The sequence below is a fragment of the Hemicordylus capensis genome, chromosome 3 (genome assembly GCF_027244095.1).
Source record: "Hemicordylus capensis ecotype Gifberg chromosome 3, rHemCap1.1.pri, whole genome shotgun sequence".
Classification (NCBI taxonomy): domain Eukaryota; kingdom Metazoa; phylum Chordata; class Lepidosauria; order Squamata; family Cordylidae; genus Hemicordylus; species Hemicordylus capensis.
In genome coordinates this window covers 193,205,008-193,223,747 of record NC_069659.1, presented here as the reverse complement: position 1 = coordinate 193,223,747, position 18,740 = coordinate 193,205,008, and the positions used below count along the sequence as shown (strand labels likewise).

The following is an 18,740-nucleotide window of genomic DNA, read 5'->3' as shown; positions in this document are numbered from 1 at the left end:
CCACAGGTATTCCTGTTAACCCACTGCACTGAGACATGTCTACCTGCGTAAAGAGAAACCTCGCCCTCTTAAAACTCCTTATTAAGGCCTCACCACGTCAGAGGAAGGCCATACTATTTGCAGCTTCTGATGATTTAATATCCGCCATATCCGAGATTGCCCTGAACACCTTAAAAGGGAATATTCCATTGTCTCCACACCAAGTGCGTGCGCTAAGAAAAAAACATGGATTAATTAAAAAGCTGAGTAACAAGAGCATATCTCTGAGAAAGAAGAAGCTTTTGGTCAAGCAGTCTGGAGGGTTTCTTGCACCGCTGTTAAGCATTGCAATTCCTTTGATAACAAGCCTTTTAACCAAACAATAATGGAGTATGCGGAAAAGATGTACTTGGTCCCCAAACACCAGCTAGATCTGCTAAAAGGGAACCCTCCTCCTAAGGAGGAAAATATCAGAGCGGCTACAATCTACACTTTAGACACTGAAATGCAAGGAGTTCTTCAGAGCTCTGACTTAACAGAATATGAAAAGGCTAAACTTTATGAGGGTCTACTTCAAAAATATTTAGCACATGTGAGGCTGGGTGATGCCGAAAAGGGAAAACTAAACCTGTTTCTACCACAACCCGAGATGCCTGCTGCTGAAGTTCCACATAGCTCTGACCCCTCCTTTCAAGAGATCTTGGACACTTTGCCTGTGCGCTCTAGGAACTCTGCAAAGATTTTGTTAAACAAGTTGAGGCAGAATGCCACAGTTACAGCGTGGGATGAGAGGGGCCATTTCATCTATAAGGGGGCTGCTGTTGAGGGTTCCAACATGGTGGACCTGATCAAAGCATTCACCCAAGTTCATGCACTGCATTCCAAATGCTTCCCTAAAGGCTGGGATCTGATCATGAGTGGTTTGGCAGAGTTAAATGTCCCTACCTATGTTGCAGGAAACCATACCAGCAGGGAGTTTTTAGAACATGTGAAGAACCCTACCCCTGCAGCTAGCCCTCTACCCTTAACTCCTACACTCAGGACTTCTAAAATACTCGTGATAACTCACTGGCTGCAGTTGTAACCTGTTACACACACACATATAAAAACAGCAACAAACAAAAACAACAACATGTCAAATAAAAATTTTCTCTGAAATATATTTTACAGGTTAGTAGTTGTTGATGTGTGGGTAAGGAACATACAAACACACATATACTCTTTTAAAAGTCCTCAAGGCTTACTTTATTGTTCTGTGAAAATCAGTACAAGATCCACACACTTGTGTGTTTTGAAAACAATTTGGGGCATGTCTGGGCATGCATTTCTTTTTCTTAACATACAGCTCAGCCATTTGTTCATTTATTTCTAAATCCCCCAAATACAATTCTTGAATCTGCTTAAATGTAAAACCCCTCCCCCTCTGCTGTAGAAAGAACACACAGTGGTAGCTGCAGGTCACAGAATCAGGAGCTTGGAGTTATTAGGGTTGAAAGACTGTCTTAGAGGCATTTTTTCTTTAAAAACTCATTACAGCATTGGGAAACCGTGGATGATTTGGAGGGTATCCATAAGAATAAAAAAACTCCCTGGTTGTCCTCTGTCAGGTAGATGGCTAGCCAGTGCTCTCCCGGGAGGTTATGATGGTGTGTGTTCACTACAAGACCCACAGGTCTTTGTAGCAGTCTCTTTCTAGGTAACCAGTCACCAGGGAAAACTCCAAAGAAAGTCTTTTGGGTGCAGGGGCTTGCAGACAGTATACGTGTTAGCTGTATGCTATCCATATTACATATAGTCGAACAGTACATCCCTCCTGTGGTTTATCTTGATGAGGCTGTCAAATACCACATACACAGTCATACTGATGATCACTTGAAGTGCTCTGGCAAAGCGTATTTCGGCCCTCAGATTCCCTGTTTTAATCAGGGAATAGTGGCCCCCACATTCTTGGTCAGGCGTTAGATCAAATGCAAACAGTGTGTAGCCTTTCCCATATTTTTCCCTATTAATGAGCAGGGGTCTGTCTTCTAGGTGCTTGCCAGTGACCTCTACCAGCCCCATATACTCACGGACATAATTACACGCTGCAAAATCTGACTGGTAAGGTTTCATGGGGACTGGAGTACTATCCATATAGAGGCAGGCAAAGTTAATGTCATAATGCTTGAAATTAAAGGGATTTTTGGTATATGACCCACTAAATGCATCGTTATCCACAAATCCAATGATGGCAGTTTTTGGCAACTGTCCTAAATATAAATTTTCCTGGTTGCAGACACGACTTCCAGCGGGGATACTGAACACTTTCATACTAACACGGTCCACCGGGTATTTTGAATTGGCTGTGAGCAACGCCTCAGCATGTGCTAACTGCACAGCGGGGTTCAGGGAGCATTTCTTGATAAAGAGGGATGCCGACAAGATTTGCAGCCTGTAGTGGGGGTTAGCTCCACCTGCCATCAGACAGAATGTGTCCTTGTTACGCATTAGTTTAATTTTCACATCTACACCATTTAAAAGCAGTTTTTCTTGAAACATAAGATCTGTGTGTAGGTGTCCCAACAGGTCCACCTTCCGACTTTCAGATGTAAAGGCTGCTCTGTCAACAAACCCATCATTCGCTCCATCTCATGCCGTTGTCTCGTGGAACCCTGGGGTGTCCTTATAAAATAAGCCAGCTGAAAATTGTGTAGATAAAGTGGCTTCACTGTAATTCATAATCGCTTCAATGAAAGCCTGGTAGGGGTAGGTGCTACTGCTCTGACTGACAAGACGGTCTCTCAGGGTCACATCCACCTGGCTAAACATGGCTGCTATTGGGTAGTTCTCTAGCCCCACAGCAGAATCCTGTGCCAAGTTGGTTCCATCCTTCTTGACAATTTTACAACACACATATAAAAGCGTGTTATTCAAATCCAGGTAAAAATCTCCAGCCCCAGCAATGAAAAAGTCCAGAGGTGCCGTGTCTGTTAGTGCAGTAAGCGGTGGCACCTCAACATATACGCTTCTCTCAATACTTGTTTGTGTTAGTGCGATTTGGAAAAGGTCCAGTTCCGATTTCATGCATTCTTTGGAGCTGCAGTGTATAAAAGCCATTATGACTTAAAAGATGTCACCGGGAGCATGTTTCCTTTTCCCCTTAGGATGCCTTTGAAGCTTCTGAGACTTTTTCAGGCTCACCCCTTTTCTTTTAAGATGTTGGGGAGGTCCTGATAGCTGCGCACGTGATGCTTTTCATTTTCTTTTGATATACATCAGTCCTGACCCCCCTTGTGAGGAAGAAGCATGATCCATCTTGTTCAGAACAGCCTGGGAGGCGTGCCCCACCACGTCTTTAGCAATGCCTCATGCTGCTGTTTTGATGTGTGGCTTAATGATTTCCAATCCCCATCTAAAAAGAGGGACAGCTTTCCTGAAAAGGATCCAGTATATACCACCAATTCCAGCCCCATACATGATCGGGGGGCCCATGAAGCCAGGAACGGTGCTTCCAGCCTGGGACCTGTAATAGCTCTTGTAAAGGGCAGGGTCGCCATAACTTTTCAGAATTGGCATTTTTTCTTTTCCCTAAAGATGTAGTCCTCTCCTGGGGCAAAAGTGTGGCTTCACAAGCACCTTGCCAAAACGGAATGGCACACATATGTCCTGGTCCAACTTTATCTGGACACTGATTGTGTCAATGTGGTGCTTGCTCACAGAGATGTAATGTGGCTTGTCATAAACAATGTTAACACACTCACCGTTCTGCCCCTTCACGATAATACTTTGCAAAAGGGGGACATGGTGATCTACCACTATCTGATACTCTACAATGTCTGTATAAACAAATAGAGTGTTGAATCCCTCTGTTATGTCAGCAGGGAAAGGGAATCCTTTGCTGGGTGTATCATGAACAGAGTTTTGACCCCACCAGCTATGCTTAATGGGTAAGACAACGCTTTTGGGTTTGTGTCAGGAAGGATCCCTAATATGTGTGCTAATTCTGCCTCGGCAGAAAAGGTGAATGCATTGTTAGGACTCATAAACTGAATATTTCTAGTAACAGAGTCATAAAGCAGTGATGCCCCCTCTAGAGCGTTCTGGGTGCTGGTGATTTCATTCATATCGTGCAGCAAATCTGCAATGCAGGAGTAATACCCCTTTCGTAAGTAGAAGGTCCATTTCTTTAACCCCTTGCTATATTGAAAGGGGGTATCTGCCGTGATGGTGTCCCAAGTGCATGGGTACTGTATCTCTGAGAGCCCCAATTCCCATTCCCCGGGAAGATCCAGTGGCCTGGCTAGTTGGATGGTGAAGTCTGAGCTAGTCTTCTGTGGAAATGCCTTCTTGCTGGCATTACTAGGGAGCGTAATGTAAAAACTCCTATCGCCCATTGCGGAGGTCTGAAGCAGGCACCCAACTATTGAACTTGTCAGGCCACACTACCCGCTTCACTAAATGTCGTTTTACTTTACCACGCCCTTTTGTAGCTAGAATTTTTTCGACCCTGTACAATTTGTCCTCTCCTGCTTTAACTTTCTGTAATTCTTCAAGATAGAAGCTCCTGAGAACTACTTCACCCATGTAGTCTTTTAGCAGATAGACCGTCCATTCAGCTTCTCTGATGACTCAATCCACTATAAACAATTCTGTGGTGTAGTTCTGTTCACAACCTTTCTCAAAAACCCCTTTAATTAGAAATCCTGACGTGATCTACTTTTCTTAACACTGGAGACTTGGCTTTTTTATGGTTACTGCGGCCACAGACTCTTCTCCAAACAGACAGGTCATTGCTGGTTGTGACATCTACCGGCCTGCACTGTATGGTTCTGTGAAAGCTGTGGTTATAGCTCTTTAGGAGCTGAGGCAGGACATCAATATACCGGAATGTGTTGTGCGCAGTAAAATATCTCCACATCTGTGTTTTTAAGGTTTGGTTCAGTTTCTCCACACGGGCTGCTTTGACATCATTGTTGGTGACAAAGTGGTGAATACCTTGCTCCTTTAACAGTGCCCCTACAGGCTTGTTTAAAAATTCCCTCCCTCTATCTGTCTGGAGCTTGACAGGCTCTCGGCCTTCTCTGAAAATAGCTTTAAAAGCACCGGCCACTTCCCTCCCTGTTTTATCTTTTAGAGGTACAGCCCAGGCATATCTAGACAGAATATCCACCACTGTCAAAATGTACTTGTAGCCATTGTTGTATTTACAATACTGTTGCACGTCCACTAAATCTGCCTGCCATTGTGCATCCACCCCTGAAACAACAGTCTTGTTTCTTTTAAAATGAATCCTTGCAGGTCCATGTAGAGTGTAAGCATCCTGCTCTGAAAGCCAAGCCTCAACATGCCTTTTACTCAGCTCTTTACTATGCTGTCTGGCCTCTTGAAATAGCAGATTTACACCTCCAAAACTCCCCACTCTCCCAGGGGTGTAATATATTTTCTTTAGAATTGCTTTGGGCCCTGCCATGGTTCTGTTTAACACAGGTATGAACACACACATTTAAAACAATTTTATTTTATTGGTCCCCATCAGTACACGCACAGGAAATGCAGGACACGTTGACATCCCCGAGGTGCATGTTCTCAAAGCCCCGTACCTGCACAAAAGAGGGGAATATTTTAATACTTCAGGTAAAAACACTGGCAAACAAAGCAAGGAAGATTAAATCCCCTCCAACTCACCAGCTTGTCAGTTTCCGCAACGGGGTCTGGTTCTTCAGGCTTTGTTAGCACAATGCCGTCCATGGTTTCCTCCTCCTCACCACTTTCAGATGATGAAGTAAAGCACACAGCGCCACAGTAAGCGGCCCATGGTTTGCTGGGGCTTGGGGTCAGACAATCACAAGATGACCAGTCTTCGCTCGACCTGCAGCACTTATACTCACAATAGGATACCCTTGGCCTGTATGACAAGTAAGATTCGCAGCCACACTCATCTGAATAAGTATACTCTCCACATAAGCTATCACAGCAACGCTCGTCGCACCATGTAAATTGGGGTCTGCTCTTCACCCATTTTTTCTTCTTCCTATGCCGCTTTTGTTTCACAGGCCCTTCTGTTTCAGAATCTGATGAACACGTTTCCCACTTTGGAGGCAGTAGCTGGAGGCTCTCTTTTTTCAGCTTCCATGGGGGTTACAAGGTTGGTGTTACAGCGACCGCAATCACATTCTAGTTTACCATCCTCATCCATTGGCTCTGCTGCAAAGTTAGTTTCTGGAACCTCACCAGCAATGAGGTCAGCCATCTGGTGGTCTGTCATACCAGTAGGAGGGGAAGGACAGACTCCGCAGTTGCATAGGCCTAATCTTCATGGGTGCCTGTGGCAATGATGGGTCAGTGGGACGCAGTGGAGTCCTAGCATCAGCCATCATCTCTATACAGCTGTAAAATGGTTTCCCTCTAAACACACCGCCCCTAGTCCTGTTCGTAGAGGGGTCACTTGACCCCGTTTCAGCCAATAAAGTTACACAAAATGGCTGCCCAGTCATTATCACGCCTGCACACTTGGACCTTTCCGGGGTCTGAAACCTGTTCCTATTGGTCCAGAATGGCTAGGTGTGTTCATAGAGGGGTCACATGCCCACCTTCGGGACATGTCTGGACATATTCTGGGGGTAGGAGTGGAAGGTGGGGGACAAACTTCTGGGGTGAGGGCATACCCCCTACTTCTGACCCTTTCTGGCCATGTGGGGGTCTCCTCTGACCATTTCCGCTGATGCATATCCGGTGACGTATTTCTGGTGACATCAGCGCATTTTGACAGCTGCACACCCCACCCCCTGTTATGTCACTATGACGTCATCCTCCAGTCACATGCATTAGTTTGTAAACAAAAGCACATGGCTTTTGACAGCAGGTATGTCTCTCTACTACTTTTGTCCTATGGATATGACTCAAGCACAAAAGGCTTTTGTGCATTTTTCAAGTATTACAGGTCCCATGCAACTGATTCAGAAGTCTTTGTTGGACTACTACTAGCAGGAGCAGACATACCTCCTGAGTCTGTTATCTCCCAAAGGCAACAAGAATATACTAATTCAAATGTATCTGCCAACTATATTGATTCAGCTCACTCTAATCCTGTAGAAACAGTTATGGCCAGTTCAAATCGCTCTGCGAACAAGAAAATCTAAACATAATTTATCGAAGCAAAGAAGAGGCAACAGAAATATCTAAAGAAATCTCCCTCCTTGAAGGCCCAAAATCAAATGTGCATCAGTACCCTAATCATCCAGCAATGAGTTTACAACTGGTCTTTTTAAAAAAGGCTAAATAGTACCTGGAAAACAAGCCAAGAGGTACTACAAGATATACTTGTTATAATGGGTAACAACTGGAACTCTCCTGATGATTTAACATGCACTTGCATATAACCCTCTGCTCCTAGGGCAACTAGGGTAAAATCAATTTAACCTTTTCTAAGGACATTCGTTGCCAACAATTTTGGTATTTGCTATACAAATTTGAATATAGAGAAATCTCATTTAAAAGAGGCAAATTTAACAATCCCCAGAAAGTGTACAGTACTTCCCTTTACAGTAATGTGCCTTTAAAAAGAAAATGGGTAGCCTGGAATGACTGGAATCACAACAGGAAGGTCCCAACTATTGGCAATCAATCGAGGAACTTGGAGAATGGAATTAGCAAGAACTAGAAGGAAAGTTAGCCAATCTTCAAATCAAAAAATGTATATAAATTGACTAGATCCTGTAGTCCCTATAGCTCAAGGAAATCTAAAAAGCCTAAAGATTTTGTTGTGGAACATTGCTGGTTGGTTTAATAAGACCGCAGATTTGGAAACGTTCAAATACAGATCTTTGATCCCATTTATCTGTAATGGTCAATGAAAGAAAACATTCCCAGTTTACAGGGATACACTATACTGGTTACACCTACTAGTAAAGTAGAAAAAGCAGGAAGAGTCAGTGTCAGTTTAGCCACTATGGTTGCAACTGGAATAAGAAACAATATCTTCATTGAAAAGCATAGGATGTGTGTCACTGGGTGAAAGTTCATGGCCATCAATCCCAATGAGATATTGTTTAAAAATCTATAGAAATTCATAAACAAACAACAACCAGTCCCATCAATCCGGGAATGTCTGGGATGGATTGAGGCCATTCCTGCCATGGCTCCAGACCCACTTTGGGGTGCCCTGCCCTGAATAATATCCTATGGGTTTTGTTGTTGTTGTTGTTTTTAAAAAATCACCATTAATACTAGGAGCACCCAATTCCCAGTGCCACCCCAGTTCCCCCCCCCAATCTGGCCACCCTAACACCACCCAGGTCAGTCCACCCACCAAAAGCAATTAAGATGACACAAATAAACAACCTGACAATAATCTGAAAAGTCACTACCTACTGCCAGCACAGCACACACAGAGAAGCAGACCTGCACTGTCTGCTCCTGCAGGATGTAAAAAAAAACCACTGCCCCAGTGCCACTGCCCACTGAAGCCACCAAAGAAGCAGACCTGCTCTGCTCTCCTCCTGCTTTATGCACAGCACACTACAGCACACTACAGCTGAAAAAGCCAAGAAGGGCCCCAGGCCAGGGACCAATCCCAACAAAACCACAGACTAGACTAGCAAGCTAGCTACACCAACACCACAGTGAGCACACAGCCAGCAGCGGCTGCCCACACAAGCAAGCCAACAAGAAAGACCTAACTAACTAAGATGGCGCAAGGCAGTAGTAGCAAACCTGTGACGCAACTACAAGAAACAGGGGAGGGCATAATTTTGGGCAGGCAATTCTAACACACAAACTACTGGAAGGAACTACTACCCGTCTGCCACATAGTGCAGCTGATAGGTCAGGGAGAGTAGAGCAACACTCACCTACTGGTTCACTAGTTCTTTCTAGTCTTCTGCTTGTCTAGTGTCTTCTCTTTGTGTGTGTAGTGCATGCCTTTTGCCTTGGGGAAAGAAATGCCTCTGTGTCTGGTCCACCACATCTTTGCTCTAGGACAGAGAGGCCCAAGGCAGGTGGTGGCACCAGTGTGAGTGCATGCATGTTTGTGTTTGGCCAGTTGTTGTGTGCGTGTGTGTGTGCGTACTGCTAGCTAGCTAGGAGAGGGGGAGGGGAGGGGGGAAGGAGGTTCCAGAAGGGATTAAAGGGAGAGGAGGTCCGGTTCAGAGTAGGTCTGATGCCACACATAATGTGTGCTTCTGTGGGAGACCAGTTCTCATCAGCTTGCCAGACCATGTGGGGGCAGGTGGGTGTGGAGGGGAGGATGGAAGGGTGATGGAGAGGATAGAAGGATGGATGAGGGGAGGAAGGGAGGGAGAGAGGGGGGAACCTGCAGATGCAGACAGACAGACACTACAGCAAGCATCCATCCACACAGATACACACACAACAGAAACAGCCTCCTCCCTCCCTCCCTCCCTCCCTCCCTCCCTCCCTCCCTCTCTCTCTCTCTCTCTCTCTCTCTCTCACACACACACACACACACACACACACACACACACACACACACACACCTTTCTCTCAAGACAAGTACAAGCACAGTGACACTGAATTACACAGACCCAATTCTCTCCCCTCCCCACAAAGAAACCATTTAAGACAGTCAATCAATATGTTGTGTTGACAAGTTCTATTCTTATAATTCGTGGGGCTTTTTTTTTCATCAGTCAACATCAACAGTAAATCAGAAACAATCAACATGAGAATTCATTCAGCTTGTAAAAGTTCTTCAACATTCAGTGCAAATCAACTCAACATGATTTCTTTGTTTATATATTTTGCAAAATCAATACTTTTGTGATTCATCATTTTCAAAAATAGTTAGATATTTTTAATGATTTTTTTCTTGGTTATTTACATATTATTTACAAAACGTGTAGGCCGTTGCCTCGGAGGCTAGTCTAGTTTTATTATGGGGCTGTGTGACTGTTTTTTGTGTGTGCTGTGCCCACACCGGGCCCCCAAATGCTGTCAAATGGGAAGAAATAGGGGCTTGTGGTCAACATTGGGTTTCTTAAGTGGGCATGGGTGGGGTGTATCATCATTTGGCCAGTCGCAGCACTAGTAGTGGGCATGCTGCGACTTGGCTGGCATGCTCAGTCATCTGTCACGTCAGCTCAGCTAGAGGGGGGAGGTTAGGGATGAGCAGAGGATGAGCCAGGCAGGTTACCAACCATGGGCTAATCACAGTAATCACTCATCCAGCTCAACCTGCAGCTCGGGGTAGCCAAGGGGAGGTTGACCTTCAGGAAGACCAACTGTTCCACCAGACCAGCGTCCAACCAGGACCGAGCGGGTGTGACCATGTCTCCAGCATGTGAAAACACCCGCTTGCTCTGGACACTGGTTGGCTGGCAGGAGGGGAGGCGCACAGCAACCACTGCCAGGTCCGGCCAGACTTGGAGGTGGATCACCCAGAACTGTGTGTGGTTCATCGAGGTGTCTTCCTCCACAGGCTCCTCCAAGTACTGGGCAATGCATTGCTCAGCACTGGAGGGCCTGGCAGGTCAAGCCTCCCGCACACCAGGCAAGGCACCAAGGCACACCCACTGAACCCACTGGGCTGATTTCACGGCAGGAGGAAGTGCCTGCTGCATTGGCGCCGCTGCCTGGGATGCCACGCTGCTGGACTGGAAAAAGCAAGGGGAAGGGGTAGCTGATGCCACCTGGCCACCCACACTGCTGCTGGATGCAGGTCGCTCTGGGGGAATTGCACCTGCACCACCACCACCATCCTGGTCTCTCCTGGTCCTAATTACCTCCTCCTCCCTAACTTTCTGGACCAGGAGGTCCCTCCACTTGGGCAAGTTGCTGACACTCATGACATTGCCCTTGATGGTAGGGTTGCAGAGACAAGCGAGGACATACTCCTCCCTGCTATCCAACTCACCAACAAACCGTTTGGCCTTCCAGCCAGAGCATGGCCCTCTGGCATGGTCAGAGAAGTCTGGAGTTTACCCATCAGCTTTTCCAGACCCAGAGCTGTGGACAGCGCTTGGCTCAAGGGAGTGGTGTCAGCATACAAGCCTTTTGTGGAAAGCTGGAAGGGCTCGGGTGCCAACACTGCCTCAGATATCTGCTTCCACTCGGCATTCAAGAGGTTGCAGACAGCCAAGGACTCGTCCCTCACCAGGGTGCCAAGCAGGGCGCCAAGCAGGGCGCCAACCAAGGACTTGTCCCTTGCCAGGGCGCCAAGCTCTTCTGCTCCAGTAGGCACTGGAAAAAGAGAAAGGTGGAGTTCCACCACATCCATTGGGATGAAAGGGCGGGGAAGCCCAAGGTCATCCTGCTTCTCATGAAGTAGGTGCCTGGACTTCTCGCTGCGGTGGAAATGGCTGGCCTTCTCGACAATCGTGGCCGTAGCAGCAGCAGCAGCACCACCACCACCACCACCACCACCTTGTGGGAATTGGGCCTTATCCTTGGAAACCTTCAGCTCCCTAAGGCTGAGGCAGATGGAGTGTGACATCTGACAGCCAGATGGAGTGTGTGTGCCATACACCGTATGTTCACACAGCCCATTACTATCTCAATGGTGGCGGTCACATTGGAGCCGTTGTCCGTAACAATGAAGCCCCGGGAGAGGTGTGGACACCTGCTAATCCACTCCCCTATCTGGCAGCCAAGTATGGCCACCACCAAATCCATGGTGTGTCTCGTGTCCATGGTCTCTACATGCAAAATGGCCCACCTGTGCTGTAGTGCAGTGGAAGATGCGCTGGAGCCAGAGGCAGCACCCACGGAGGTCCCCTCTCTCTCTGGGCCCCGCCAGTGGGCAGTAAGGGCCAGGAAAGCAGCGTGACACTGACACTTATCCAGAGGTCAGATGTGAAATGCATGCTGGTGCCAGCCAGTGCTTCACGCAGCCTGGCTGACACAAGCTCCCTGCACCAGGAGTACAGGGAAGGGACCACATGGTCCTTGAGGGGATCTTGTAGTCGGGAGCAAGTTACTGGAGAATCCGGCGGAAGCCGGAGATCTTGACCACTTGAAAAGGTTGATCGTTGGTGGATATGATCTCCCCTATGAGGCGGGTGAGGCGACGATGGTCCACCTGACCAGCACACATGTGTACAGTGACTTATATTATATTAATTTTTTTAAAAAATTACCTGTAACCCCTTTGAGGGGCTTCCAAAAGGCCATGGGGGGTCTGCAAAGGTTCCCCTCCCCCCACTAGCCTCTAGGGTCTCGCAGGGACCATTTGAGCATGTGCAGTAAATATATTTTAAGATGTCCACTGAAAACAAACAAAATCACCACTGCACACGCTCTTTCCCCCATTCACAGAATAACCATCTAAATAATATGTCTTAACACCACCTGATGCCTCCTGCAGCTCCTGAGGAATATCAACCTTAAACTCACCCCCTTTCAGAGCATGCTGAATATGTATGTTTTCCCTGTGGGCCATGTATTCCAACCACTGAATGGACGGAGTTGAGAATCTTTTGCAGTGATTATGGTAATTATCTGGGGCCAGTATGGCAATCTCTTTATTCTTCAGATACTTGTAATGGTACATTTTTAAGCACACATTAGCAAGTGTAGGTATTGGAAGGGGTCGATACCCACCAGCACCCTGACAGTTTTCTTCCCCTTAGGTTTATCAACTACATCCCATGTCATCTCAACCAATTTATGTCTATATTTTGTACAGGCCTGCATAAAGATGTCTACATCTTTCTGACAGTAATAGGCCAATTCCTTCTGCATGTCAAATGTCTTTGTTTTGTTTTCCTCATACCATTTCATGAATTCTTCCCTATCTGCAGGTTTCATAGTGTCCACACCATAGTACATGGGTTCTGGCATATTCCCAGTATACCTGTCATTTTCTTTTTTATTAAAGAAATGTGGGAAATAACCCTTACAACCCTGAAAACCCATAGCTTTGGGGAGCTTTGCTAGCACCATGGGCAGATGGCATAGGGAATCTATAAATTTTATGTCATTATTTTTAACTGTTATACATAGTAGTTTCCCCCCCTGAGTGAGCAGATCTACATCGAGACCTTTTTTTATTAGCTCTCTCAAGATGAGGATTCCATCATAGCTTCTCGAATTATGGGCTATGGAGTGGGACCCCATAAAGCTAGGGTCTGATGTAAATTTTATTACAAATTCATTCAAACATGAGTCCCCCTTAAATTCCCAATATTCCCCTTGGGGCCCCCACTTTTCCCAGACTTTCTGTTTCTCTTGATATGCTTTAACAGGCTACACCATCTCCCCTTCTAAAGCCCTGGCATAAATATAGTTTGGCACGTGGATCCCATCCTCCTGCCTGCATTCGCAGTCATAAAACACATATTTTACTGATAGCTCGGGGTACTGTAAACGTGGAATGTAACACTCGTGTTCTTCCCCAGGGCAAAGGTACTCATAGCATACTAGGGGTGTGCACGGAACTGCACAGCTGCTGTCCGGCATTGTGGAGGGGGTTCCTTTAAGGGCGGGGAGGCCCGGTCTACCTGCTGGCAGGGGCCGAGGCCAGGTAGACCAGGCCACCAGCGTCGGGGAGACGTGAAGCTTGCGCGCGACGTGCGCATGCGCAAAAGGCTTGCCGGAGCCTTTTGCATTGCGGAGGGCCAAGAGGCGGCAGGGAGGTATCCTGCCGCCCCAATTCTTACAATAAATATGAGCGCTGGAGGGGGACAAGTGGCGGGAGGGGTAAGTAAACCCTCGCCGCCCTTAAAGGAACCCCCTCCACCCAGAATGAACCGGCCAGGTCCGAACCAGTCCGGACGGTCCGGAGGCCTTTACAATGGCCTCCATACCGGTCCGGACCCATCCCTATAGCATACACGACACTGTTTTCCCCTACAGGGGCATTCATCTTCATGATCTGCCTCGACATAATGGAAGCACTTAGCACATAGTTCACGTGGGGTGCATTCTACCCACCCCATTGCAGAGAGCTTCTTATGCCTTCCTAGACATTCTTGTGATCTACACTGCATCTTGCATTTGGAGCATCTGATTATTCACCCCACACATTTTACACACCCAGAGTCTAAACAGCGGTGACACCTCATCAAACAGTCATGGCTGTGTGTATAGGGCATGTAACAGACATAACAAAAACTTCTGGAGCCAAAAAAACCTTGAATGTTCTTAACCCCATAATAGTGAGCACCATGAAGTAACAGAAAACATGTTTTGAGGTATTTCTGTTCAGGAGTTTTAAAAACACTCCATCCAGAAGTTTCCCATTGCACAACCACAATATTGACCTTCATGTGAGTCTCTATGGTTTTCACGTCTGCAAAAGACACTTCTTTTTGCTCACCCTACCCAAGATCCCTGTACAGTTTTTTTGCACCTTCTTTTATCTGTGTAGTGGTAGCTCTCTCATCTAGAACAGCCATGAGACTTGCTGCAAAGCAGAGTGCAGTATTAGGTATGGGTACATCTATCAGGTGCAGCCTCTTTTTCTGTATAATGCTGTTATAGGGTATTGATTTTATATGCCTGAGCCCGGCTCCTCGTGGGGGTGTAATGACAATCACAGCCAGTGTTAATGCCCCATCAGCTGAAATTTGAGCATAACTTTGAAGCAGGTTAGACATTGCACTTAAGAAAGTTTCAGCATTCAGATGCCCTGCCTGCCTCCTTGCAGAGTAAAGGGGGTTTGAAATCCCTGGCCCTTGCAATCTGAGCTGAACAAAGTCCCCTGGTTCTATATGATTGTTTATATTGTCCAGAACCCTTTGAATAGCAGAATACATCCCCAATAGTGCATCATGAAAGGAGTGTACTCTGTCCAAATTCACAAACTTGAATTCATAATACATTTCAACACCATTAAAGCGTGCATAGTTCCTATTATAATGTTGAATAAACTGTAGATCCACGGGTGGGGATTCTTCAGGGCTGCCTGCTGATTCTTCAGAAGAGATTGGCTGGGAATCCACTTAGGCCCCATTGCGGGTATCGCACTGCTCAGGTGGTGTAATGTGACAGCCGGCAACACTATGTGGCTCTACAGGAGGTTCAGACACTGTATCAGAATCAGGAGCATTCCCGGAACCCTCTTGTTGACCGGGTGACATGTTCCCTCCCCCCACCTGTGTGCAGACAGGGTAAGGTTGATCATTTTTATTTCTTACAAAATCACACATTGTGGTTCCACATCTTATTAGAGCTTGCAGCTGATGTGTAATATCCCTAACCAAGTCCTTTTCTTTTTGAATGATGCGCACTGCTTGCTCACAATGTTGCTCAGCCTCTGTCATGTGTTCTATGGCTTCTGCCTTATCCCTTATTAATGTTTGCATGTATTCTGTAGCCCGCGACATGCTGGCCAAGAACTCATTAGCACGAAGATTCAGCGCCTGCTCATCACGGATCCCAAATTCATGTTCTGAAACAGATAGATCAGAGGCAGGGGCTCACCAGACATGTCTGGAGTAAAATTCACACTGCTAGGGGAGATTTTGAACTCACAAATGTGTGTGTCATGCAGTGTGGAAAGGACTTACCAGGTTCCTGGCAGACCCTTCTGGGCTTTTTGTTGGGTGGCTGGCCCACCACATTGGAGCCTCCAAGTGTCTCGTGTTTGGGTTGCTGCTGTTCTTGGAATTCCACATCTGCAGTCAAGGGAATCATATGGCATTATTAATAAAATGACCCACAGAGTAAATAAAAGCTATACATAAATAAAATAAAAGAGTCAAAACATTTTCTTTCTTTCTTTCTCCTACCCTTAATCTTTGCTTTTCTCTTCAACCTACTTAGCCGTATGGGGGCAGATTCAGATACTTCTGTAGAAAAAAGTGGGGGGGGGTAGATAGAATTAGTCAGAGGTTTCCACATGGTGAGTTCATTTGCAAGATTAATTAAAAAAAAAATTAAAATCTATTTTACCCTCTAGAGCACTCTCAGCTAGATTCTGCAACCCACCCTGGGTATTTGTCAGGTCCACTGTGAACAACATAGGTCTGTATTAATCAAAACTTATGAATTTTAGAATGAGATATTACAGAGAGAGGGGGGAGGGAAAGCCCCTGTTCTTACCTATATTATCATCACCTCTCTGGCTTATGCCGGCTGCAATAAAGATATAGAGAGAGATAGTCTTACTCAGAAAATCCTTCAAACTGTGCTCATCTAGATTTTTATTTTTAATTTTTTAAAATGTATTTTACCAGGTACTGTGTTTCTAACTGCCTGAGTTGTGAGAACCTCCTCCTTTGGGATGAGATATGGGTCCAAAGCCTTTGAGAGTGAAAAAGTGGCTCTCCCAGCCTGACGGGGTTGAACAGGCCCTTCTGCAGCACATCAAATATAAATCAGACATCTTCATAACATTTTCAAACAATCTAAAGAGAGAGAGTAGAATATATTCATACCATTATCTTCAGAGATCTCGAGGGCGCTCAGTTCTTCATCCGTATTGCTCATCATCTTTGGTGGAACCTCCTTCCTTCCTTCCTTCCTTTTTTTGGTGAGTGCTGTTGAATATTTTAAAAGAGGCAGGGACATGTTCAGACATATCCTGCCCTGCCCTCCCCAACCATTTCTTTCTTTGTTTTTTTGGCGAGTGCTGTTCAATATACAAAAAAGATTCAGGCAGGGACATGTTCAGACATATCCTCCCCAACCAGAACCCTAAATGGCAGCCAATGGAGTACCATCAGATTTATGCTCTGGCTAGGGAATGTATACAAGAGGCCTGTGGAAAACCAGAACCGGAGGGAATAGGACCCTTGCTACTTAAAATGGAGGCCAACCTAAGCCCCCACATGGACTCTCTACACCCTAACAGCCTGATAGATATTGAGAACTTTTTCACATCCGTGATGGCTGCAGAATTTGCAGATGGAAAAATCAATAAGGGTAGATTTTTAACAATCTTTCTCTTCAGTGGATTGCTTACAAAACGCCTATGGCCAGCGGTGAACCAGCAAATCAAGGACAGGATGGCTCTTTTTATTACAGATTACATTGTGAGGACTGGGTGGATTGAACTGGGTGAGTGTATTTAATTTAAGCAATTTACATGATTGTGAGTTGTGCATGCATGACCCTGTTTATGTATTTATTTATTTATTTTGTTGCAGAAGAGCTGTTTTGCAAAGAACAGAATTCGCCCTTGGAATACTAGATTTCTACAGATCTTGAGGCATACATTAAAAATGCTATATATAATACTGCCTGTGTAAATATGTGCTTTCAGAATAAAAATTTAAAAATAAAAATGTGAGTGTTTTAATTTTAACAAGACCCTGTGGCTAAGATTCCCTACAGCATGGGAGGGTTGTGAGTAGCTGACCCTTACCCATCAGAGGGAAAAAAATTAAGACATTGCTAAAACTAGCAAACAGATTCAAACACTAATCTCTGCCCAACACATGACCCTTAAGAAATTGCTAAAACTAGCAAAGAGGTTCAAATAGAAAAACAGATTTGCATACATTGTAAAACCATATAAACCCTCCTTTTAAACTACAAACAAGGGACCAATTTTAAATTAATACTTTCCAGATTGTTTTTTAAACTAAAAATGGGAGTGGGGGTGCTATTCATACCTTGGGGATTCTTTTTCTGCTGGTGTTGCTCCTGCTGCAGTTTCCAGAATGAAAGAGAGGGATTTCCTACCTCACAGTAATTTTATCGGTTTGGCTGATGGTCGCTGATTGCCTCATGCATGCTGATTGGCTCCTGCATGCTGATGAGAGGTGGCATCTGACAGTGGGTTGCCAGTTTGGCTTTTTGGGTTACAGCCCATTTGACTCATGAGTAGACCCCTTAGATCTGGCAACTAGAAGTCAGCCAGTGCCTTATCTCTTCTTTGCTTCTGCTGCCTTATCATCTGATGAACTCTTCTGACTCATCTTGCCAGTGGCTCAGGTCCCTCAACCTCACCCTCCCTCCTTGTAAAATAAGACAGAAATAAGCTACACCCAACAAAAATAAATCAGACATTTATTTAGAGTCATCCCTGTTTTTGTTTTTATGAAATGATACATAATAAAATAGCATTTAATAGGAAAAACAGGTGCAGTATGAAGCTGTGTTTCTTCATAGAGAGCATGTTAAGGATGTGCTGACAAAAACAACACACCACAGGAATGCAGCAGTGTTAAATACTACGTTTATACTTTTGCAAGGGAATTTATACAGCAACCTCTGGAACAAAAAATTGTCTGTACTCTCTTTTTTCGAGGACACCGTTTACAAATGAGAGCATTCTGGAATCTTTCTGGTGCAGGATAGCTTCTAACACCACCTTCAGGTCATCAGAATCCTTGTGATGAGATTTAGAGTCTGATCCACTGTTTCATTAGTCAGCATTAGCAATTTCAGACTATAACCAATTATAATGATTATGTGGAGCACTGCTTTCACACACATCCTTAAAGACAATATTCTAATAAATCTGGAAATATTTCTTTCAGTCCAGGTGACACATTCATGTGAGTCTTGACCCCCTGCTTGAACCATACACCTGTAGCATGAATCATGTATGTAATTCTTCAGACAGTATTTTAAAACTCCATATACCCCCGCTCTTACGAGTCCCTTCATAGCAGACTTCCTTTTCCTTGCTGGTATGTAATCTGAATCATTCACTTGTAGTCCTAGGAAATTCTGCATAGTAACATGACTGGGTTGATGCATTCTCACTGCAGGAGGGTTCTGTAGGAGGGGAAGGTATGCTGTTATTACCTTTTCTTTCTTTCTTTTTAAAAAGAGATATTCCCACCCAAATTCTCCATATGCACCCTGATATGTACAGGTATGTTCCCCGGCTCTGTATAGTTCCACATTGCTAGTGGGTGTGTGTCAAGACATCA

The 18,740-nt window shown here is 45.3% G+C and overlaps 1 protein-coding gene across 1 annotated transcript; it reads right to left on the bottom strand.

Annotated features, from left to right (window-relative positions):
- Positions 1-14,855: 14,855 nt before the first annotated feature.
- On the bottom strand, positions 14,856-16,618 carry LOC128350537 (uncharacterized). Its single transcript, XM_053308947.1, has 7 exons — positions 16,293-16,618; positions 16,089-16,211; positions 15,958-15,990; positions 15,808-15,864; positions 15,645-15,704; positions 15,423-15,530; positions 14,856-15,304 (listed from the first exon to the last, which is right to left on the bottom strand). The coding sequence occupies exons 1-7, from the start codon at positions 16,423-16,425 to the stop codon at positions 14,856-14,858; spliced, it is 963 nt and encodes a 320-aa protein (XP_053164922.1). The 5' UTR covers positions 16,426-16,618.
- Positions 16,619-18,740: the final 2,122 nt, after the last annotated feature.

Bases quoted from the DNA above. Each gene is read 5' to 3' on its own strand.
- LOC128350537 (XM_053308947.1), bottom strand. From the start codon at position 16,425: ATGTCCCTGCCTCTTTTAAAATATTCAACAGCACTCACCAAAAAAAGG. The intron at 15,865-15,957 runs GTAAGAACAGGG...TGTTGTTCACAG, and splicing joins GAGAGGTGATGATAATATAG to TGGACCTGACAAATACCCAG. The intron at 15,305-15,422 runs GTAAGTCCTTTC...TATCTGTTTCAG, and splicing joins AAGGGTCTGCCAGGAACCTG to AACATGAATTTGGGATCCGT.